We start from the raw sequence: 26,007 nt of genomic DNA on the forward strand, positions 1-26,007 counted from the left end.
CGTTAACAATCAAATGACGTATGTGATCTACGAGGTCCTGACCCAAACTGACTATGTCGTCTGGTGTCAGAGTAATTGCCAGCTTGTAGCCGAGACGTCTGATTTGAGACACGGCTGTAGAACACTGGCCACTGGCTTCTAGCTGCTTTCCGGGGACACACAGGGCGCTCTCGCAGACACTGGACTGTTGAAGACACACAGAATATCAGCGAATCATTAGACAGACGGATAGATAGAAAGATGGACGGACAACAGATAGACAGATTCAGATAGATGCACAGATAGATAGACTGGTAGATAGTAAAATGAATAGAGAGATTGCCAACTCAAAAGAGAAAGAGAGAGGGGGGGGGAGAGAGAGAGAGAGAGAGAGAGAGAGAGAGAGAGAGAGAGAGAGAGAGAGAGAGAGAGAGAGAAGAAGAAGAAGAAGAAGACAGACAGACAGACAGACAGAAGAAGAAGAAGAAGAAGAAGAAGAAGAAGAAGAAGAAGAAGAAGAAGAAGAAGAAGAAGAAGAAGAAGAAGAAGAAGAAAAAGAAAAGAAGAAGAAGAAGAAGAAGAAGAAGAAGAAGAAGAAGAAGAAGAAGAAGAAGAAGAAGAAGAAGAAGAAGAAGAAGAAGAAGAAGAAGAAGAAGAAGAAGAAGAAGAAGAAGAGGAAGAAGAAGAACTGAGCTGATCAGGGAGACAGACAACAGAAGGATTGGGGTACCACTATCGTCAATGTCTGCTCCAGACCTGGCACCTGATGAAGAAGAGGAAGATCTCGGTTACCTTGAACTCGAATTTTTTTCTGGCCTGTACTTACACAAAATCTGACACAATCCTTTGTAACACCGGCGGCCCTCAGGGCTGTGTTTTGTCACCAGTTTTGTATACAATATATACCAACGATCATAGAAGTATATATAAAATAACACGCTTAATTAAGTTTTCAGATGACTCCGCTATTATTAAATCTATAAACCTTGTTGGATTAATAAAATTGATGAAAAAGAGTATTTTGAAGAAATATGTATATTTTTTTAAATGGTGCAATTCAAATTTACTAAAAGTGAACCTCTCAAAAACCAAAGGAAATGATTTTTGATTTTAGAAGAGAAAAACCAACAATCCCACTACTCGTAATTTAACAAGAAACTATTGAAATCACGGATTCATACAAATATCTTGATCTTACAATCGACAACAAATTTACATGGCAAAACCACGTAAACAATATTGTTAAAAAGGTAAATCAGAAACTGTATTTTCTGAGGAAACGTAGGTCTTTCAATCTGAATACATCCATTCTTCAGATATTCTACACCACCACCATAGAAACTTTGATAAATTTTGGTATCACTTGCTATGGTAGCAATTTGGGAAGGCAGCACATTATAAAAATAAACCAGTTGATAAGAAAGGCATCAAGAACAATTGGTAGAGACCTAAGTAACTGTGAATATCTGCACAAGACAAACGATCAAAAAAAGGCGGAAATAATGCTTAGTGACCATAGCCACCCACTGACACAGGAATTTCTACTATCGACCAGCAGTAAACGATACATTTCCAAAAAAGCAAGAACAGACAGATATAGAAATTCATTCGTACCAACTGTAATGAGGTTACTGAACACACAGTGCTACAAATGAAACACACACAGAGAGAGAGAGAGAGAGAGAGAGAGAGAGAGAGAGAGAGAGAGAGAGAGAGTGAGAGAGAGAAAGGGAGAGAGAGAGAGAGAGAAAAAGAGAGAGAGAGAGAGAGAGAGAGAGAGAGAGAGAGAGAGAGTGAGAGAGAGAAAGGGAGAGAGAGAGAGAGAGAAAAAGAGAGAGAGAGAGAGAGAGAGAGAGAGAGAGAGAGAGAGAGTGTGAGAGAGAGAGAATGTTTTACGGAGTAGGTTGTCCCAGCACGTGAGACATGTATTTACTTGGCCTAATGTCCTGTCTTGTTGTGCATTTGCGTGAGTGCACCTTAAGGTCTAACTTTTGTAACGTCTACTGCAATTGTTAACGACCAAGACAAATTTCTCCCTGCGAGATGAATAAAGATGGTCATTGTCATTGTCATTGTCATTGTCATTGTCATTGTCATTGTCATTGTTATTGTCGAATCTAGTCAAAGTATTTGCCATGTGTACAAATGGGCAGCATGTCGACACTGGAGGAACTGAAATTCTCGGTTTGTACGTCAATAGTCACAAACCAATGATAGAAATAGACAAACGCTGGCCCAGCCATGGAGTTAACCTACTTACAGTATTGGGAGATAGTCACAGCACTATGTAACATTTCCCCCCAAACGGTATCTGTTTAAAACATACGGCATTTCATAGACCAACTTTGTAATGCAAAGCATTTCCTTACCGAAAAGTGTTTTGGAACAAACAAGTAACATTTTGGGGGATGTTTGTGGAAAAAAAGATTGAATAGTAAGAACGTTTAATGAAAAGGTGAAACACAAGGCTCTTTGTAGTGATAACAACAATGGGAGCTGAGGTTGTTAAACATATTTCGCCTCCAAGAGTCATAACTTTTTGCATGAGCAGAAGAGCTCATTCAACAAGGCCAGAAGCAATGGAAGGGCACAGCCAAGTCTATCTTTAAGGATTTTGGGGGATTTCATGTCTTTAAGAGTAAGGTCCTTGTGAAAAACTTAAAGAGAATGAATACCATCCCCAGTCCATTCCGGCAAGAGGTCCTCACAAGATGGCTGCAGTGTGCAGACAATTGTTTACTTGATGTTCCTTCTGGGAGGGACCTTCTTTTTATCAAAACCTACTTTAAACATCTCAGCAAGAGATGTTCTTTCTTCCCTCCTTTTTAGAAAGAGGATTAATTAGCATTCAGGATGCAACTGTTGGAAGACAGATACATTTCTTTTTTAAAAATAGAGTTGTGTAAAATATAGAGAGGAGAAATGTGTATGACAACATTTTAAAAAACCAGACTCTACCTTTATGTTTAAACGTTTGGTATAGAAAATGCTACGTAAAAGTAACTAAAAATTCTATACAGGGAGGTAAAAATTACAACGAATCTGATAATTGCTCACCTGGTTGACGTTTTTTCTCCAAGCGGTGTTGGAGTATTCGTCTTGAGCAGTCTCAAGATCAAGGGGCTTCCTGGTTACGCCAAGCAACAATTTCTGGGGAGGGATGTCAATCCCCGGAGAAGGTGAGTACGTCGTGGTTGGGAGGGGAGAAATTGGCCCAGAATGTCTTCCCATGAGATCCAACACCTGACAAAGTTAACAGAACAGATTCAGACCACCATGGTCCGTTCTGAATGCCGGGTGTGTTATAATATGTTTGCAGTACTGCTCAAGTTTCCTGTCCTTGTTTACGCAAGATTGTGGTGGGTTGATGGTGGGTGGGGAGATAATTAGCTTTGAATTGCACCTATGTAGGATAGACGAAAAACCCTGTGATATTTTTATGTCGTAACGTGGCGTTAGATTCCCTCTCGGGACAGACTGTCCGTGCAAACACGTCGTGGGGATAGAAATCTAATCGCGAGCAGTCAGGAGGCTGCAAGATATCAAATAGACTTTTGTCATCAGAGGAAATTCCTTCTCCATCTTGCTCCGCTGTTGTCAGATTTTCCAGGTTCCTGTCTACGACGCTAAAAAATGTTTTCCGCCCAGTCTCGGTACTTGGAAGGACAGCAGGTTCCGTACAGAGAGCAGGACTGGGAACACGAGCAAGGGGCGCATTTGATGGTCGAGTACTTGAACTTAGTTTGGGGATCAGAAGGACAACTTTGCTGACAATATGAAAGATGAAATTCTAACTCGCGAGTTATTCCAACCTCCCACTCGAACTACGTCAATTTCACAAAGTAATCAGGATTATAGTAGTCTGGTACAGCCGGAGGCCCCTGTTCATTATGAGCAATGGGTATACTCCCATCAACACAAGCTATACATAAAGTTCTAACAACCAGCACGATTACAAAAGGATGAAACAAAACATGAGGAACCTTCATTGTCTCTTTCTGTGGGTAGTTGTGCCAAAAGAAAAAGGAGACACACGTTGGGAACAAATTGACAGCACACAAAAGTACAAAACAGAAACTCAGCCGAGGTTCGAATTTAATTCATCTCGTCCTGTCTGGAATAATTCCTGGAACATTTCCCTCTGGGTTTGTTCTGGGAGAGACAAAGACTCAGTGGTCGCCAACTTCCGACACGACAGACTCGGTTCTCAGCGGCCTGTTGGATTTGGGGCCCTCTCCAGGAACAAAGTAATTAACACACTGGAAAGAAACAAAGTAATTAACACATTGGAAAGAAACAAAGTAATAAACACATTGGAAAGAAACAAAGTAATTAACACATTGGAAAGAAATAAAGTAATTAACATAAGGGAAAGAAACAAAATAATTAACACATGTTGAAGAAACAAAGTAATCCAGGCTGAGAGTTATGTCGTACTGTCCGTTGTCCTCCGAGGACCAGAAGATCACACCACCACTAGCTCATTCTTTACTCTCCTTCTTTGTCCTTTTGAACTCGCCTTTGATATATTCTGAATACAGCGGAAACCTCTTTATATTTCGAATGATTCGTCTCAGGTTTTTATCAAAGTTGACAAGACGAATCTCTTTGAAAAAAGCTGGTTTCTTATTCCTATCACGTCTTTGCTGATCGTTTCTGCATTAAAATGTAATGTGTTTCATTTTGTTTTGTTTGGTTTATATTTAAAGTAGATAGACAGCCCGAGAAGTGGTGCTATGACCCTTGCTGACTGATTCAAAGACAACTTATCGACTCTTGGGAAATGGCTCACATCGTCTTTCCCGCCTTATCATCAAACGAATTGTCAAAGCTTCAAAAAACTTGTTGTATATTTACAATATATATATATTATATATATATATAAATATATAAATATATATATATATATATATATATATATATATATATATATATATATATATATATATATATATATATATATATATATATATATATATATATATATATATAGCGTTAAGTTTATTACCTACACCACTAGAGGGGCGTTCTCTCAATTCCGGATATTCCTTTAAAACTATTTCAAATTAACATCGGGTTGGTGTTTTGACTTATCAAAAGTTCTGTTCAGTTTTTTTTTACATCTTGCATACGATTTGTACGGTACTGTAACTCACGAGAATTGTACACATAAACGAAACAAGAAGTCTCTGGATCTAAATGTTGAGTTTGTGTGAAAATATGATATCACTAGACTCTCCCCTGTGTCCTTCCATTGTTTCCACCATTCTAAGTGACACCCACATAGTTCTTGTTCATTCCATATGTTCTCTATCTTCTCTGTGTCTTCTGCCTTTGTATCCAAGTCCCCTGTGACTATCGCCATAACGTGACATTTTAGTTGGTTTTATTGAATTATCTAGATCTTTATAGCATCTCTACAATTCATCAGTCTTATGCTGTGATATTTGTGTTCAATATTACTCTTGAACTATACATATGTCAAAACGTTTTCCAATCTCATTTAGCTTTCATGATTCCATCTGACACGCCCCAAAAACTGTTGCAGCACTTGGCTGTTATTTCAATGCCTGCACCCGTTTTATGTTATTCAAACCAGAAATGTATTGTTTCACTCCTTGTTTGATTGGGTCTCCCATGACGCTACCATTTTACTTTTGAAATACCCAATATGTGTTATTCCAATTCATGTAATCAATTTCCTGTATTAAGTTTTCTGTGATTACCAGAGATTTTTATCTTGTACACTAACGTAATCAAAAAGTGATGTCGATTCCATCTTTTCATTTTCACTGATTTCCTTTCTGTCAACCTTGTGTCAAAGGTGTCCCCCTTCCCCAATCCAACCCAACACCTGAAAACCTTATCTATCTTCCTTTTATGAGTAATATTTTTTTCTTTCTTTCTTTCTTTCTTAAATATCTCTTTGATAGCTCCTTTGAGTTGTTTGGGTGCAATAGGAACTCCCTGCCTCACTCCCTGTTCTATGGCAAACCTTCCTGACACGCAGCTGTCAATATGGATTGTAGCTGACGCTTCTCGGTATATTTTTTAATCAATAGTTGGATGTATGTCTCGTTCATATTTGTTTCTCCTGAGAGATTGAAAAAAATTACAAAGTGTTGTTTGATGGAGTCAAATGCTTTTTCGCAATTAATATAACCAAGGCATAGTTGAAAATTGTATGTGTAGCATTATTTTACTGAACATTGCATCCGGTATTATCATCCTTTGGGTATATTATATCATGTACATTATGCTGAAGAGATGTGGTGATAGTATGCATCCTTACCTCACGTCTTTTATAACAAGACTAGCTGGGCCCCCTTTCGATGAAAGGAATGATCGGTGCTTTAATATCAACTAAAAGTAATTGGCCTACTATATTTACACTGTACTGGAATGGGGCAATAAATCTTGAGAAGGCAAAAAATTAGAAGGTCTGGATTCTAGATCTATACTCTCAACACAAAATGCGCCTCGCGAAATATCACTTCCGGGTTTTCTAAAATTACAGAGACAGAAGCGTCGGCCTACAAAAGCGATCGACGAAATAAAAAAATGTAGCCTTTGGCAGCAAAACTGTCTCAAAACTGAAAAAAACCAAAGGCGTCATGATCTGGAGAATATTTTAAAGAATCGTTTGGCGAAAACCGCATGTCGATCCTTGCAGCCATTAAAAAGCCTTTTGAATAGCAAGATTCGGCCACCACAAATAGATAATAGAAGCCAGTGTGATTTCTCAAGTCTTACTTTTTTGTGCATTCTATGACTTCAAAATGCAATGTCTCAGCTACTATAAAAGATAACTTAGAAATTTGGAATGCATATAATAATCAGACAGATCCCAGAGAGATCTTTTAGAAAAGTACAACTCAAAATAATCCAACGAAGACACGTTCTTGATCTCTGCAGACTACCTCACTTAATTAATGGGGGTCTAAAACATGACAGTGTCCTTCTGGTTTTCTCTTCTGACTGGCTTTTAAATATTTGCATTGTGATTCTCAATAAAAATGTTACCTGCCTGACTGATCAGCGATATTGGTCTGTAGTTGGAGCATTGTTGTACATCTACTTTGTTCGGAAATGGTATGAACAGTGCTTTTTTTCCTGTTCATATGCCATTTGTCCACTCTCCAATATCTTCGTGGATAGTTTACGGCAAACATTACTTTTCTTCCCTGGTCCTCACTTGCTTTTATCATATTATTTGCTTGTTTGTTATCACATCCTGGATAATTTTCACTGTTTGGATGACTGGACAGTATAGCTCATTCTACTTTTGATTTTAGTGGTGCTAAATTTCACCTTCATCATGTTCTGCTTTACTGGTCTCGTTTTGTGGTACTTTCTCTTGTCTTTTTTGTTTGTTTGTTTGTTTGTTTGTTTGTTTGTTTGTTTCAAATAAGCACATTTTCTGCCTTAGTAATTCATTTTTTTCCTGATGTACGTCAGATCAATTTTTGATACATTTTAATAGATTATGGGAGACAGTTTTGGCACTTACTCAAGTTGTTGTCACTGCCCCCCAACCGCCCCATCTATGATACGTCGTGTAGATAAATTAATCAAATGAAAACTGATAACTGTGACCGAAATTATATGTTGCAGCTATATTGTTGAAGCTCTCTGCGGAATAAAAAAAAGTCTTCAGCTTGTTAAACAACTTCCTTTCTGTCGAGCTCGCCTTGCGTGCCAATGTCATTGGAACCATTTACGTGTATCTAATCAAGACAAAGCGATAGCAGGTATCTGATAAAAGTTTTATACAAATCGGCCAAGACAATCAAAAATTATTTGGAAAAAAAAAAGAACACGATACTTTTCATTTGATGAGCTATAACTGTAGCTGATCTGTAGAACCGTGTCTGATAGGGCAATCTTGTCTCTAACATTTTCAAAACATGACCTAGATATATCAATTTTCTCCTTTTAAAATTGGTCGTGTTGATCTAAATCCAAGTTGTTTCCAACGTTTAATAATTTGTAATAAATCTATTCAAATTTTTTAATTTAAAAAATTCTTCCTGGGCATTTTGAATGAAAGTTTTAGTTGTTTTTTTCGTTGAATTGCTTTATTTGTTTTCCATGTCTCTGAACCATACATGAGTACCGCTAAAACTTTATTATCATACACTTTTAGTTTAATCTCCAGTAAGATGATCTTTGAATTCCAGACAGTTTTTAAAAAAGCGGTCCATTTACTTCTTTGATGGACGTTGCCAATGCAGTGAGCAATTTTAAAGATAATGCTGCACCAATTGCATAAATTAATTCCTGCTAGAAGCTCTCAATAAAGAGTGATGTGAGTAATTTCTGGTGAGTCAGCTCCATATACGATTACTTTGTCCTTTGTGGCAATGTCTGTTATCTCTTACTTTCAATCTTCCTCTTTTCTCTTCTGACTGTCAGGAGCGGGATCTTCTGATAACAACTGTAGATCTTGATAACTGTTTGGGGCTGTTTTTACTGTTTGTTGTTCAGCTATTGATTGGAAGGACGGACTCGGTGTCGGTTGCCGGGAGCAGCTTACAGTGTACCGTCTGCCATTCCAGGAGGAACGACGAGCTCAGCTACAATCAAGGTTTAACGCCTCTTGCGTCACTGAAAAGTTATAAAAGTGTTGGGACCTCCGAGTTTAACGTCCATCTCAGATAGGACCAAAGCAAAAAGGGAATATTAAGTTGCATCATGTGTCTTTATCAAAAACGCAATGTTGGACGCAGCTGTTATTCTAACTGCAGAACCAGCGATCTCAGGATTATGTGTACAGTACCCTAACTACTAGACTAGTGACGCCGTGTGTCTACTTACTGAACTCGATACCGAGCAGCTGGAGTTGCAGTCTCTTCTCACACACGCCGTTCGTTTTTTTTTTGGTGTTTTTTTTAGAGTTATCTTGGTCTAGTGAGAACATATTTACAGAAGTTCACATAATTTGTGGAGAACTGCGATTCTGGAAGCAACATCGCTCGCAAACCTTGAGTGGGCTGCATGTTTTGCTCTGGTGAATCCCATCCTTCTGCTTTAGACTGGAACTGATTGTTTTCTTGTGTTAGTTTGAGTAAAGAGAAGCACATCGGAGCAAGATCGTCCATTCAAAAATGCAACGGAAATACGGAAAGCAAAGGTAGGACAGTGAAGAATGAGATAGTGGTGGTGTGATCTTCTCGTCCTCGGAGAGCACAGGACGGTACGACATAATTCTCTGACTGGATTACTTTGTTTCGTTCCCATGTGTGAATTATTTTGCTACGGGAGAGGGCCAAGTCCAACAGGCCGCTGAGAACAGAGTCTGTCGTGTCGGAAGTCAGCGACCACTGAGTCTTTGTCTCTCCCAGAACAAACCCGGAGGGAAATATTCCAGGAATTATTCCAGACAGGACGAGAGGAATTAAATTCCAACCTCGGCCGAGTTTCTGCCTCGTATTTTTGTCTGCTTCAAAGTTGGTGCCAAATTTTCTTTGGCACAACTAACCACAGAAAGAGACAATGAAGCTTGCTAACTTTTTGTCCCACCCATTTTTCATCGCACTGGTTGTTAGAACATTGTGTATAGCTTGTATTGATGGGAGTATAGCCTATACTGATTATGATCCATTTTCTATACCAAACTACGATTCTTCTGATGACGGTGAGAACTTGACAGTGTTCGATTATCCGGAAGTAGCAGTTCTGAACTTTTCGTTGTTTCCAACAAATGGCAGTTACTCTGCTTTTGGTGCAAACATGACAGTGTTCGAGTGGGAGGTTGGAGTAACTCGCGGGTTAGAATTTCATCTTTCATATTGTCAGCAAAGTTGTCCTTCTGATCCCCAAACTAAGTTCAAGTACTCGACCGTCAAATGCGCCCCTTGCTCGTGTTCCCAGTCCTGCTCTCTGTACGGTACCTGCTGTCCTTCCAAGTACCGAGACTGGGCGGAAAACATTTTTAGCGTCGTAGACAGGAACCTGGAAAATCTGACGACAGCGGATCAAGATGGAGAAGGAATTTCCTCTGATGACAAAAGTCTATTTGATATCTTGCAGCGTCCTGACTGCTCGCGATTAGATTTCTATCCCCACGACGTGTTCGCACGGGCAGTCTGTCCCGAGGGGGAATCTAACGCCACGTTACGACACATGTGTGAGAAAAGTCCGTGTGATTCTCTCCGCGGTTGTACCCCCGTCCGACACAGAGACACCGGCACCGTGTACAAAAACGTGTTCTGTCTCGTGTGTAACACACTACACGTCGGCGACCACCACCACGGGCTCGGTGACCTTGGAGTGACCCCTTTCTACAACACCAGAGGCGACCACAATACGGAATATGTTGAGGGGACTCTCGAAATCACCTGTGAACATTACCAGATGTTGTATAGCGTTATGTCGGAGGATGAACTGTTTCATGAAGTGCTCCAAAGACCTGACGCTTGTAGCATAAGAACATCATATGGTTTTACGACAAGTTTGGATAGGTGCTTTCCAAAATTCGTTTCCAACATCAACCCACCGCAATCGTGCGTAATAAACGACACAAGACTTGCGCAGTATTGCAAACATATAACACATACTACATTCATCACGGACCACAGCGGTCTGAATCTGTTCTGTTTACTTTGTCAAGGGGTCTCTCTCAAAAGATTAGATCCCGTAAGACCTTGGCTACCTTACGTACCGGTGCTCTACCCTCCCCTGAAATTGCTGCTTGGCGTAACCAGGAAGCCCCTTGATCTTAAGACTGCTCAAAACGAATGCTCCAACACCACATGGAGAAAAAACATCAACCAGGTGAGCAGTTATAACCGTAACGTTGTAATATTTACCGCCTCCCCCCCCCCTTTTCTGTCTCCCTGTCCCCACTCCCTCCCATGCCGATACAACTTAGGCCATAAGGAAATGGACTGCTTCAGCCATGTCTGACACGACCACCCCAGGCTGAGTAGGAAACAGCACAGCATCATACAGACGTGGATACTCGCCAGTCCATAATATTCCCTACGTGGGAATCGAACTCATATCTTTGGGGTGCAATGGCTTTCTGTAATATTTTATTTTGTCTTTTTGACTGATGAAACAAGGATATTGTATTTCAGGAGGCATCGTAGGCGAGCGTGAACGAGTCTGTCTGTCTGTCTGTCCGTCTGTTTGTTTGTCTGTCTGTCTGTCTATCTGTTTGTCTGTCTGTCTGTCTGTCTGTCTGTCTATCTGTCTGTCTGTCTGTCTGTCTGTCTCTCTGTCTGTCTGTCTGTCTGTCTGTCTGTCTGTCTGTCTGTCTGTCTGTCTCTAATCATGCACTGATATTCTGTGTGTCTTCAACAGTCCAGTGTCTGCGAGAGCGCCCTGTGTGCCCCCGGAAAGCAGCTGGAAGCCAGTGGCCAGTGTTCTACAGCCGTGGATAACATCAGAGGTCTCGGCTACAAGCTGGCAGTCACTCTGACACCAGACGACATCGACAATTTCGGCGAGGACCTCTTAACTCCCATACGTCTTTTGATGATCAGTAGATTAGAAGATCCACTCAGTGAACATGAAACACAAATCAATTTCACACTTTATGTCAAATCATGCGATGCTCATGAAGCTAATGACGTTCCAATCCTAAAATCGGTCAGTTTCACTTCGTATATCATTAATCGTAGTAAAATGAGCAGAGACGATACTGAGAAAAAGATGCTAGATATGGTAAGTAAACAGTGGGATGTGCATGTTGATTATCTGAATGAAACGTTTTTTACTCTCAAGCCAAAGATTGTAGGCTATAGTCTCCACGAGCGTCGGTCTCATTCTGTGTCTCAGAACTGTAGTCCTGTAGAATTGTCATTCTTCAAACCTTCATACCGTGCAGAAGTTTATGGATGGCAACCTAACTTTTCATCGACAATTATACCTAATGTAACTTCCAGTTCGCCACTCACTTTGCCTCAAGGCTACTTTGAAGAAAAAACTCTCGTTCTCACATTTGATTTTGCTGACTTTCACAGGTTTCCAAAGGACCAATGGTCGAATAAGAACGGCTTTATTGACATTACCAGTGCAATCTTTTGCCCGTTTGTAGAAGTTCGTGTTCTAGAGACCTTAGTTCAAACCACAGAGCAGATCACTTTCCGAATTCGGTTCGAAGACAGGGTGATCGATGTCCTTTATGATAAAGATAGTGTCACTTACGTGGACGAAGACACGATCCACATTTGTGTTGACAGGTTCAAAGAGCTCATCAAACTTCCCAAGACACGCGCCAGTTCCTACGAGACAGCTGAGAGAGTCCATTACTATTTTGAAGTGTCTTGCTTCAGCGTGTCCACGGCTTGCCTCATTCTGACGTTGTTGACGTACTGTCTGTTCCCTGGTCTCCGCTCTGTCCCCGGCAAAAACAACATGGCTCTTTGCCTCTCCCTGGCCCTCGCCCAGATCTCTCTCCTCGTCTCTGTTGAGCCCGGGGCTCGTGGATGGCTCCCTCCCATCGCGTGCGCGACCAACGCCCTACTGGTGCACTTCGCTTGGCTCTCAGCTTTCGCCTGGATGAGTGTGTGTTGTTTCCACATGTACCGGGTGTTCAGTTCTTCCACTGCTCCCTCCCACGTCTCTGCACACTCCAACAAGCGACGCTATCGATACTACTTCCTGATCGCACACGGTTCCTCCTGTCTGCTGGTTCTCGCTACAGTTCTTGTCCACTTGTCTTTGACGGGCGGATGCTCCTACGGCTACGACACCGTCACGTGTTTTCTGGACACCTCCGGTTCCGGTGTGTCGTTTGTGTTGTCCCTGCTGGTGCCTCTGTGTGCCATGATCGTGTGTAACACCGTCCTGTTCTCACTGACCGTGTGGCACATCGTGCAAGTCACTCGTCTGCAGCAGCACAGCCGTGTGTCCGACAGGCGGAGGGTCATGACCTACGTCAAGTTGTCCACTGTCACCGGACTCTTCTGGGCTCTGGCCATCTTGTCTGTGCGGCTGGACTACACTGCCCTCAACTTTCTCACTTCGGCTCTCGTCGCTTTGCAAGGCCTGTACATTTTTCTTTCCTTCACTGTCCAAAGGGCAGTTGGTTTGCTCTATAAAGAACTGATATGGTCAAAACGTGCCCAAGATAACAATTCCAGACCTAACGATCTCGATGGCTCAGTGCCACAGCAACGATAAATGATGGAGCTATCGAGTAATATTTTTAGCATGTCCCAAAACGTTAGCAGTGAGGGTGAGGAGGCGAGCTTGGACATCAGTAAAACACAGTAAGGCAACTCCTTTACACAAGAGTTACAGTGATTCTAGCTAGAAATTTAATCTTCCCAAAAAATGGAGGCTGATGAAGGCGGCCGCAAGTTTCCTTCTGTAGTGTCGTGGTTTTTTTAGTCAGCCATGATTTCGTAATTTTGTTTCGTTTATCCAGCCTTTTTTATTTTTAACCATTTCAAAACATTCACAATTGAGCTCTACTTCCTATTAATAATATTCTACTTTATGAAAGTTAATGTAATAGGAACACATTTTTTATTTGCTTGATTTTCGTTTTTTCCATCATTTCTTTTTCAACATAACATGGGGAAATCGTGGAATCTCCCCGGATACCTCAGGCTATTTGTTCGCGACTTTTCGGGGCGTCAAAGACATGTTTTTATTTCCCCATTGACCTGAACAATTTAGATTGTTGGGGGATGTTTCGACCCTGTCCTAGATAGAAGAGGGACTGGGCTTTTTTTTTAGTTTAGTTTAGTACAGAGTTTTACTGCACTCGCAACCGTGTATGGTCATATGTGTTGTTTGCATTCACGGCCCAATTCCGGTCAATATTCGATATAAAATGCTAAAAATTCGTGGTTAAAAAATTCCTGTTTTAAAATGATATTTAAAATTTTAACAACGGTTTCTGCAATTTACTGTCAAGGCCAATGGCCGTTATAAAATCAAGAATTCTGCTGGGATCAACGACAAAGAACAGAACTTTTTTTTTTTCATTTAAAAGACTTCTCTGGGGTCTCTTCGAGGTCTAGGCATTTTGTTTAGATATACGTCTAATGGTAAAATCTGTGTCGCATCCGACACAGAATGGTTTCTCATCTCCCTGAGGGACGTATTTGTGTGTCAGGGAAGTGTGTCCGAAGCATAATCGAGTAAAAATGACTTCGTATCTTCTGGAGAGACCTGAATATTTTTGTGGACCCAATTTGGGCATGATATTGTGGAGTTTGCTGTTAATGTGTTTCTTTCAAATATAGACACACAGTCCTGGAAGACAGACTGAGATAGACACACAGTCCTGACAGATAGACTGAGATGAACACACAGTCCTAGGAGACAGAGTGAGATAGACACACAGTCCTAGGAGACAGACTAAGATAAACACACAGTCCTAGGAGACAGATTGAGATAAACACACATACATAGGAGACAGACTGAGAAAGACACACAGTCCTAGGAGACAGACTGAGATAGACACACAGTCCTAGGAGACAGACTAAGATAAACACACAGTCCAAGGAGACAGACTGAGATAGACACAAAGACTTAGAAGACAGACTGAGACAGACACACAGCTCTAGACATGCAGTCCTGACACTGGTGTACTCAATGAACGTCCCCACACAGCAATCTATCTCACGTCTTATGTGTGTACACGACAACACCAGACGTTTGACCTCACCTGAAAGAAAAAGAACAAACTCACAAACAAGCACACACACAAAAAAATGAAAACCAAAAAAAACAAAAACCTGAAAAAAACCCCGAACAAACAAACAAAACAGAACATAATATAATAACACTGTCCACAACATCAATTTTTTAAACGATTTTTTAAAAAGAATGTTTTTGTATTGTGTTCCTTCAAAGTATGTTACGCATAAATACATATATGTACGGATCATTATTAATCGTTATTTGTATATTGCTGAAGTCTCTTATTCTTTTTTGCTTCATGCAGTACATGATTAATGTTTGTTTTGTGTGTATTCTCGACTTCAAATAATTGTGCTGCACCCAGACCATAATGTTTCCTACTACTACTACTTACTACTTACTACCTACTACTACTACTACTACTACTACTACTACTACTACTACTACTACTACTACTACGACTACTACTACAACTACTACTTACTACTTACTACTTACTACTACTACTACTACTACTACTACTACTACTACTACTACTACTACTACTACTACTACTACGACTACTACTACAACTACTACTTACTACTTACTACTTACTACTACTACTACTACTACTACTACTACTACTACTACTACTACTACTACTACTACTACTACTACTACTACAACTACTACTACTACTACTACTACTACTACTACTGCTACTACTACTACTGCTGCTGCTGCTGCTGCTGCTACTGCTATTGCTATGTTGCTGCTTTTGCTGCTATTACTATTACAGTCAACACATGCGTTACATGATGATGATGGCTTACAATCATAATATTACTGTGGGTACAAAAATATATAAGACATGTAATTCTTCACAGTTTCTCAGTACATTTTTTGTCCGTACTTTTTTGTAACGACAAAAACTGGTTACAACCTTAGCTTAGACTGCTACACACTGAACGATACAGCCCACAATATTGTGACAGTTATTGAAAGGGATTTTTTAAAACCTTCTGCTTTACGTCACAGTATAAAATGTCCCTGCTGATTTAACGGGCTATGCAATTTGTTATCCGTGGAAGCTTTTGTACAATGTTGTACTTCGATACTCGGTGCATTCTGTGAGCTGTTAGGTTTTTGACATATCATACTTTACTTTACTTTACTTTACTTTACTTTACTTTACTTTACTTTACTTTACTTTACTTTTCCGATCCAGCGGCCATTTGGGTTCTAGCCCTTTGGTCTGATTTTGACATATCGTAAGATGAAGTCTTTTTTTTATAATTATAAGTGTTTTTCGTGGTACGTTTGGTGGTATAACTAGCCTATTTATACGCTGTGTTATTCATGCATTTGTTTGGGAAAGGAAATTGGGGAGGAAGGAAAGGTTTAGGAGGGGGGGGGTGGATGGGGGGTTCCTTAAAGAGAATCACATTAGGGATTGATTGCCTGCAAACCTGTACTGTAACCTTTTTTTTTTCTTGCCGGAGTATGGTTCCTCTTTTGTTAACAATACTTACCTTGTGTTCTAAGAGCGTTATTTCAGCTTCCTAAAATAGTCTTTCTTTGAAAATGTTTTTGCTATTATTTTGACCCTCTTTTTGTTAAAGAGTTATTAGGTTTTTGTTTGTTATTGTTTTGTTTTCTAATGTGTTGAAATAGTTTTAGGAACAGTGTTAGACCTACAACAAGTATTTGTCAACGAATCCTGGGGTGAAATTGAAAAGTGCATTTTAAAATACCTTAAATTATCGAGTCTAATGTATGTATGTAGTATATGGTTTTACGGCGCTCGCAACTGCTAAGGTCATATGAGCGCGCGATCTAGTCTAAAGCAAAAAATCAACTTTGACAGAAAAAAGTGAAACTATCCAGTTAGGATAATATCACAGAATTCTACACTTATAGAACGGGCACTGTACCACGTGACCTGTGAGGAATTGAAGACCGAAAACAATGATGTAGTGAGGGCAAGATTTATCGTTTTCGGAAGTAACCCTATAGCTTTTAAAGCAAGAGGGGCTTTTACAAAAGAGTGAAAAGTGGAACATTTACTGTCTAGTTTGTAATTTTGAGTTCCAGAATTCACTGTGCAACCTGTAGATTGGAATTATGGTTTAAATTTTGGTGGTTTTGAGTGCAACAACAGAAAAAGCAGTAGTAAAAATAAGATCTACAGAACTGTACAAAAAAAAATCGTAACGCGGAAGGGATTGTTCCCAGCACTTCCAGCTTCCCACACACATTTTGCATACGCATATGGCCTACGTCATTTTTAGTAGCAAAACGTGTTACAAGAAATTGTTATTACACTGAACATATTTTTTCTCTAGATCTAATTAATGTTCTCAAAACATGCGTTCAACAATTAGCCTTATGTCGCCAGCAGAAGTAGAAAAAAGGACGGATTGGCTTTTAAAAGAGATGTTGCTCCAGCTGTAAACTTTTAAATATCTGTAGAAACCATGGACTTGGATTTAAAAACAAAATATTAATATAATTTATTAAAGAATTTTCTTTAAATAAATTTTTAGAATAACATATGTGTACAATTTAATGTTTGAAAAAATACTCATCTGTTAAGATGAATTGATATAAGAATCTAGATCTAAGTCATTGTGCAAAAGTTGGAGAATCTATGTTGGATAGTTCATGAGATATTTGATAATACGTTGCGCTACATATTTTTGACCGCACGCTATAGTAGAGATGGCGTATCATTTTCATCCGAAACATTAGTTTCCGCATCCATACACCTCTTTTGGCCTTTATAAGCACATTTACTTAAATTTTGTTACTTTCATAAATTGTGTTTAAAAGCATTTTCAATTCCTTTCACTTTCACTTCCCACGCGCAATCACATATTATGATACAATTGAAGATTCCAGATCGGAAGAATGTATTTATTAAATAGCGTATAGTGCAGAGTTAGCCAATTCATTGCAATGCGCGCTATTATCAATTATTGAATTGTTACAGGACTTCGATTTGATCCGTAACATGAGACCCCTCATTTTTTTCTTATACGTGTTCATGAATGTGTGTTTGTTTACTGTGTACGGGGCTTACAGGGGGGGGGGGGGGGGGCAAGCCCATCCCCTCGACATGTGATCTCAGAGTATGGGGATACATTTTTCTCAAAATGCAGAAAACTCTGAAATTCTTGACCAGTGATCACTCGCCATGGAACAATTTCTGTTGCGACTGTAGACACAAGTTTCTTCATTATCACCTCTGAATGAGCCTATCATTCATGCATTAGAAACCACACTCTCAACACACACACAACAGTGAGTTTGAACATATATTCAGGAAACATGCCAGATCCACTATTGTTTACTTTGTTTTGCAATAGATTCTATTGGTTTTTATGTGTAAAACAATATTGGGGTATTTTCTGCATTTTTCTGTTTTTTGGCAGCATGTGTAATAGGCGTATGTATTTTATGTAGCAACCGACACATTCTCCAATTTAATCTCTTGTATTTGTTAGACTCGCATGTACTTTAAACAAAGCATGTTGTACACACTATATTGCACTGATGTAAACATAGAGGTGAATTTTTAAAGTGAGAAATAATACACGTCCTCAATATAAGCTCAATTTATTAATCTCTTTCTAATAAATTGGAGAAAAGGCCTATAATATTATTCTTTTTTTCCCCCTTGCTGTGGATGGCCTTATGTTTAATGACACGTAATTGTAATGAGCATGTTACTGTCCGCGTCCCCTTTATCGTTGTACTAATCAAGACTATATCTAGATATTTTGCCAACAGAATAAATGTTCACAATTAGCCTATTGTTATTATCAAGTGTATTGTGAGTGTGAAGATCTAGTAGTGTTGCTCTTGGGCGCCGAGTAAGAGACCATCAGCCACCCCCAAACAATGTGGATGAACTCTTCAACATTTTGGACCAAGAATGGCAAGCCATTCGAAAACTGACGTAGCGAACACTTATTCAATCCATGAGACAAAGATGCAATCACTGTTTTCTTGCAAATGGTGGCCATCCGGGATTTTGAGCCCTAATTGTTTATGATGGTTGTGATATGAATTTTTAAAACATGGGTTACCTCCTTCAACATCTGAAATTACCCATTTTCCTTTTTAAAGTATGGAAAATGTCGTTTGCAAAAGGTGATATGATGAATAAAGACTCTCAAACAATTTTGAACCGTGTCATGTTTTTCTGTTTTATGTACTATGTGTAACTTTAAGTGGTCCTTATCTCTTTTGAGTAGTATATATTCATTCCATCTTTCTGTCTATAAAATGTTACGTAGACGTTTTGTTTGAAAGATTTTAATTTTAATAGAATTGCTTTGTTTGCCTTTCCATATCTCTAGCCCATAAATCAGTACCGCTAAAACATTGTTGTTGTTGTTGTTGCTAGAAGCTCTCCTAAAACATTGGTGGAAGTCATTCCTTATGAGTTAACTTCATAATACGATTATTTGAGAGACATCATGGTGAAATTGGGCCAAAATAATGAAGTCACAGAAAACGGCATTTGCTGTTGGCTATTTTTTTTCGAATTTTCTTTTTTCTTTTTTTTCTTTTTTTTCTGAAAACCTTTTATGTCCCAATTAAAAACCCAATGTTTGTGTGTGCAAGTGGCTGAAAAGCGTTGACCAAAGGCATACAAAGGTAAATAATGTGTAGTTTTCAAGGACACTCAAGCTTTGGAAGTCACCAAACTTTGGTGGCCGTTTTCTCGCTAATCCTACCTCTGACAGGCGTCCCACACCTCCTTCAATCGTAAATATCTCGACTTCTGTTCAAGAAAGATAGGTATTTTTAAAAATCAAAAGCAAGACAATTGAATATAAACTCCCTTTGGTGGTACAAATAACTCCATAAACTGAGAATGAGACGAACGTCTGACTTCACGGCATCGTATCACATTTTGTCCCCTGTGACCAAACCAATTTATTTTATCTCCTATTTTCAATCTTCCTCTTGTTCCTTCCCGTGGCATACACCAAGAGACCATGAATCAAATCATTGACGTTTTCTACGCCTTTCTCTTTGTACGCTGGTGGTCACAAAACCCTTCTAGTTTTCTCGTTTTTAACGTTCGAGAATATTACATTTCTGCCCTCTTCGCATTGCTCGTTTGACAGCCATTGTGAGTACTGCAGGCTTTTCATGTTCTCCTGTGGTTGTGGGATTGGGGTGGGGGTTGTTTTGTTTTGGGTTTTTGTGTGTTTGTTTTTGTTTTTGTTGTTTTTGTGATTGGCTTTGTTATGAACATTTTATAAAGGAGGCTCAGCTTTCGAGTCCGAGGCATGTGTCATTTTTCTCGTCCTATCAGCCTTTGCCATCATTAAAATCTTGATTAATTTTGGGGACTGTGTTTACTGTTTGTTGTTCAGCTATTGATTGGAAGGATGGACCCGGTGTCGGTTGCTGGGAGCAGCTTACAGTGTACCGTCTGCCATTCCAGGAGGAACGACGAGCTCAGCGCACGGGCATGTGACTGTTCTACAACCAAGGTTTAACGCCTCCTGCACCACTGAAAAGTTATAGAAGTGTTGGGACCTCCGAGTTTAACGTCCATCTCAGATAGGACCAAAGCAAAGACGGAATATTAAGTTGCATAATGTGTCTTTATCAAAAACGCAATTCTGGACGCAGCTGTTACTCTAACTGCAGAACCAGCGATCTCAGGATTATGTGTTCAGTGCCCTAACTACTAGACTAGTGAACTCATTACCGAACAACGGGAGTTGCAGTCTCTTCTCACGCACGACGTTCGTTTATTGCGAGTTATATTGGTCTAGCGAGAACAGATTTACAGAAGTTCACATAAATTGTGGAGAACTGCGATTCTGGAAGCAATATCGCTCGCAAACCTTGAGTTGGCCGCATTTCTTACTCTGGTGAATCCCATCCTTAGGCTTTTGACAAATACTGATTGTTTGTTGGTGCTTGTTTGAGTTAAGAGAAGCACATCGGAGCAATCACATATCATTCAATACATGGGAAAAAGCAACAGAGATACAGGAAGTAAAGAAGGAGGATAATATGAAGAATGAGTTAGTGGTGGTGTGATCTTCTGGTTCTCGGAAGACACCGGACGGTGCGACATAACTCTCTGCCTGGATTACGTTGTATCTTTCCCCATGTGTTAATTATTTTGTTTCTTTCCATATGTGTTAATCACTTTGCTCCGGGGGAGGGCCAAGTCCAACAGCCTGCTGAGAACCGAGTCTGTCGTGTCGGAAGTTGGCGACCACTGAGTCTTTGTCTCTCTGAGGGAAATATTCCAGGAATTGTTCCAGACAGGACGAGAGGAATGAAATTCGAGCCCCAGCCGACGTTCTGCATCGGACTTTTGTGTGCTGTAAATTTGGCACCAAACTGTGTCTGTCTTTGCTTTGACACAACCACCTACAAAAAGAAACAATGAAGCTTCCTTTCGTTTTGTCATACCCTTTTTCCGTCGCGCTGCTTTTTAGAATATTGTGTATAACTCGTGTTGATGGTTCTGTTGGTTATTGGTATTATGATCAGCAGCCTCCACCATTCTATTTTGATCAGGATTACGATGGGAACCAGACAGTGTTCGAGTGGGAGGTTGGAGTAACTAGCGGGTTAGAATTTCATCTTGAATATTGTCAGCAAAGTTGTCCTTCTGAACTCCAGACCTTGTTCCTGTTATCGACCGCCTCCTGCGGCCCTTGCTCGTGCTCCCAGTCCTGCTCTCTGTACGGAACCTGCTGTCCTTCCAAGTACCGAGAATGGGCGGAAAACATTTTTAGCGTCGTAGACAGGAACCTGGAAAATCTGACGACAGCGGAGCAAGATGGAGATGGAATTTCCTCTGATGACAAAGGTCTGTTTGATATCTTGCAGCGTCCTGACTGCTCGCGATTAGATTTCTATCCCCACGACGTGTTTGCACGGACAGTCTGTCCCGAGAGGGAATCTAACGCCACGTTACGACACCTGTGTGAGAAAAGTCCGTGTGATTCTCTCCGCAGTTGTACCCCCGTCCGACAAAGAGACAGCGGCACCGTGTACAAAAACGTGTTCTGTCTCGTGTGTAACACACTACACGTCGGCGACCACCACCACGAGCTCGGTGACCTCGGAGTGACCCCTTCCTACAACACCAGAGGCGACCACAATACGGAATATGTTGAGGGGACTCTCGAAATCACCTGTGAACATTACCAGACGTTGTATAGCGTTATGTCGGAGGATGAACTTTTTCACGAAGTGCTCAAAAGACCCCACAATTGTAGCATAAAACATTCAAATCTTTCTATGATAGAAAAGTGCGATCCAGAATTCTACATTTTCCCGTCCAACATCAAACCACCGCAGTCGTGCGTAATCAATGACCGGAAACTTGAACAGTATTGCCAACATATAACACACCCTGCATTCAGAACAAACCGAGATGGTTTGAATCTGTTCTGTTTACTTTGTCAAGGGTTGACTCTCGAATTAGGACAAGCTATTTTATATCCTCCTTCCAGAACGACGCCTCATCCTCCTCCTGGATATCTCATCCCTCCCCTGAAATTGCTGCTTGGCGTAACAAAGAAACCCTTTGATCTTGAGACTGCTCAAAATGAGTGCTCCAACACCACATGGAGAAAAAATGTCAACCAGGTGAGCAATTATCAGATTCGTTGAAATGATTACCACTCCCCCCCCCCCCCCCCCCCCCCCGTGCTGAGTGGGACACAGCACAGCAGCATACAGACGTGGATAGTCGCCCAAAGAAATGTTCCCTGTGTGGGAATCGAACTCACATCTTTGGCGTGTCACGGCCATCCTGTGATATTAATTTTTCTCTTTGGCTGATGAAAAGGGGACGTTGTATTTCAGGAGGCATTGTAGGTTAGCGTAATTGTGAAAAAAATACAACAGAAAAAAAACTATAACCAATATTTATGTAGTTTTGAAAACGTGAAAGTTACTGGGTGTCTAAATGAAAAAGTGGACCAACTAATAAGTAATTTTTTAATTTCCATTTTGTGGAATAATATAAAGACGATTTCGCAAAATGTCCCAGTATTTTTTTGTTCACGGGTGTCTAAAAAAGATAATCCGTTTAAAGGGCAATAGCTCGGTCATCGTTGGACCAATTTTGATTAAACTTGGCTTTTAAGAAATAAAATTCAACTAGGGGGACATCACAGTTATTAAAATGAAAGAAATTAACAACATTGTTGGAGAAAAATCAAGTTTTTAAAATTTCAACCAAAATTGAGGGAAACGCAAAACTTTGCAACTAATTAAAAATCAACCTTACTGATCTAGTCACTATAACAATTGTGCTTTGAAGAACAAATAATATAATGCACAAACAAGTGTATTGCCAAATAAACCAAGGGAGGTGACGCTATTTGAATCTCCAGAGATTTACCATTTAGTTTTCTCTCCCTGCAAGCTCCGATACATCACAGGACATTTTGAACAATCCCTTGGCGTTTTTTGGGGTCGATTCTTTGGGCATCCTTTTCTACATTGGTTTTCAACTGTTCGATCGTTTGTGGATTGTTTCCGTAGGCTCTGTCCATCAAAAATCCCCGAAGGTAATAATCTAAGAGGTTCAAGTTTGTTGGGAAGGGGGTGGCCATTCATCTATAAGTGTCCAGCTTATATATTTTTTTTATAGTAGAAGGTTTTACGGCGCTCGCAATTGCGTAAGGTTATATGAGCACCAAGGGATGGGTGTCAACACAGAAGTCTTTACAAGGAATCAGACTCAGACTGCTCATCTATCTAGCTTCAACAGCACAAGGTCTGCTTCGACTATCAATACACCCCGAAAATAGCAGGTCACTAGAGAGTGACAAACATACAAAAGAAGTAGAGGAAAATGACAATAGTAAGGATCAGGAAAGAAAAAGCAGAAGTTCCCTGTTGTAGATCAGGCACAGTTATGAGCGTGACATGAGTCAGCCCATTTACAATTCTACTATGTTTGAACGAGAAATGTCCCCCTTTGGGAATGGCCTAACGACACTACAGTCAGTGGCACTGCCCCGGGGGGTGTCCAGCTTGTAAGGCGTTCCCCGAACCTTTCTTGCAACCATACAAGGGCCTGTTTAGGCATTTGGGGTGTAGCCCCATCCCATTGGAGCCAGGCCTCTACTGCATAAAACCCCCCTTCTCCAAATTTCTCCCAAACTTTCTCAGCACGGTGAGACATCCATCTGATGTGACTGTCATGGTTTTGCCATCCTTGTCCTGTTACCAGAACGTACCAATCACATCCCTGTAGCTGTACGTTTCAAACAAGTGACATTTTATGTTTTTCCTAAATATTGTTGAAATTTTAAAAACTTGATATTTCGAGCACCCCTCCCTGGATTTTTTTCATTTTTACAAAGGGGATGTCCCCCAAGTTGAGTTTTATTTGTTCGAAGTTATAGTAACACTAGTACACTAAAGGCCGAGTTATTGCCCTTTAGGTATGTCCTTTTTTTAAGACACTATGGGTTTTTTGTCTGTTTGTTTATTTGTTTTGTTTGTTTTTGTTGCTTTGTTTTTTGTGTTACTTTAACGAAGTATTTTCTAAACCAAACATTCCACACCTCTATTCACCTGTCACAAGCAAAAGTGCGAGTTTTACTGCTTTAACTAAGATGTTTTGATCTAAAACACTGTGGACATATTGATCAAATCTTTTAGTAAATTCATCTTGAGTCAAAAATCGTCCTCCAACAGTTATACCCTGAATCCTAATTATCTCTCTTTCTTAACATAATGGAAGAAGGATTATCTCATTCTTAAATTTTATATGAGTATTATTAAAAAGAAGGTCTCTCCCAGAAGGAAAATCAAGTAAACAATTCTTTTCTGTACACTGCAGGCATTTTGTGATGACCTCTCGCCAGAATGGACTTGAAATAATATTCATTTCCTTAACGTCCTTACGCTTGAAGATATGTAAAACCTCAATATTCTTTAAGAAAGATTTTGCTATGCCTCTTCTGCCCACGCCAAACGTATTGAATCTTGGAAGCGAAATGTGTCTAGTATCCTCACCTCCCCCCCCCCCCTTTCATTGTCAACATCACAACAAAAACTTTGGGCTTCATCTTTTGATTATGTTTTTTTTTTGCAGTTAAATCGTTTTTCGTCACAAAAACCTCAACAACATAATAATTTGATTTACTTTTTCCAATACACTTTTTGGTAAGGAAATGCTTTGCATTATACGCTTGAATTGTGTTATGTCGCATATTTTTATAAAAGGTGATAGATCTTGCTGTGGCCATTTTCCCGGTGACTTTGTCTATCTTGGTGGTAAAATCATTGTTTATATCTACCGCTAGTTTATGACTACTAAAGTACAAACCGAAAGTCTTCATACAAGCTGTGAACTGTAATCTATACCTGAGGTACCAATATGCTGCCCGTTTGAAGACATGCAAATATTTTGACTAGGTTCAAATCGTCATCATCATCCGGTGCCTTACCGACTGGCGTGGGCGATCATGGACCTCCACTTCACTCTGTCTTGCGTGGCATCAATGGTGTCTCTTGTTCTTGCTGCTCCTAGCCATGTTGTCATCTTGTCCAGTATCTTTTCCCTCTGTCTGCCTCTGCCTCTCTTTCCATCAAACGTGCCTGTTGTTACAATATTCTCCAATGCTTCTTTCCGCATTGTGTGTCCGAAGAAATTTGCCTGACGCTTTCTTATATTCGTCATAAGCTGTCTTCTGCAATTTGCTTCAACCAAGACTTCTTCATTTATTGTTTTTCTAGCTGTCCATGGGATACGAAGCATGCGTCTTATGAACCACAACTCTGTCGCCACAATTGTTCTTTCCAGCTGTTATTGATTGTCCATGTTTCGTACGGCTACCCGTACAATAGGATTGGCTCGATGTAACTTTTCAGTACTCTTTTCTCGTTTCTTATATTCGTCATAAGCTGTCTTCTACAATTTGCTTCAACCAAGACTTCTTCATTTATTGTTTTTCTAGCTGTCCATGGGATACGTAGCATACGTCTTTTGAACCACATCTCTGTGGCCACAATTGTTCTTTCCAGCAGTTTATTGATTGTCCATGTTTCGTACTGCTACCCGTACAATAGGATTGGCTCGATGTAACTTTACAGTACTCTTTTCTCGTTTCCAGTGACAGATTGCTGTTTGTTAGTATCTGTTTCATTTTGTGGAAGGTTGCTTTTGCTTGGCAAATGCGGCTTTTAATTTCGGTGTGACATCTCCCATCTGATAATATATAAATATTAAAAATGTTGTATTTGCTTGAGGGTGGTATCATTGATTTTGATATTGCATGTTGGGGTTTGAGTTTTTCTGCTTATCACCATTGTTTCGGTTTTCTTAATGTTTAGGCTTCTTCTTCTTCTTCTTCTTCTTCTTCTTCTTCTTCTTCTTCTTCTTCTTCTTCTTCTTCTTCTTCTTCTTCTTCTTCTTCTTCTTCTTCG

General features: G+C 40.0%; 1 protein-coding gene across 1 annotated transcript; it reads left to right on the forward strand.

Moving 5' to 3' along the window:
* Positions 1–9,711: 9,711 nt before the first annotated feature.
* LOC101863591 lies at positions 9,712–14,678 on the forward strand. The gene is made up of 2 exons (XM_035970340.1): positions 9,712–10,377; positions 11,287–14,678. The coding sequence occupies exons 1-2, from the start codon at positions 9,712–9,714 to the stop codon at positions 13,108–13,110; spliced, it is 2,490 nt and encodes an 829-aa protein (XP_035826233.1). The 3' UTR covers positions 13,111–14,678.
* Positions 14,679–26,007: the final 11,329 nt, after the last annotated feature.

Source organism: Aplysia californica, unplaced genomic scaffold (genome assembly GCF_000002075.1).
Source record: "Aplysia californica isolate F4 #8 unplaced genomic scaffold, AplCal3.0 scaffold00255, whole genome shotgun sequence".
Lineage (NCBI taxonomy): Eukaryota > Metazoa > Mollusca > Gastropoda > Aplysiida > Aplysiidae > Aplysia > Aplysia californica.

Coding starts and splice junctions, on each gene's coding strand:
- LOC101863591 (XM_035970340.1), top strand. CDS start 9,712: ATGACAGTGTTCGAGTGGGAGGTTGGAGTAACTCGCGGGTTAGAATTT. Junction 10,378..11,286: donor AGGATGAACTGTTTCATGAA/GTGCTCCAAAGA, acceptor TGTCTTCAACAG/TCCAGTGTCTGCGAGAGCGC.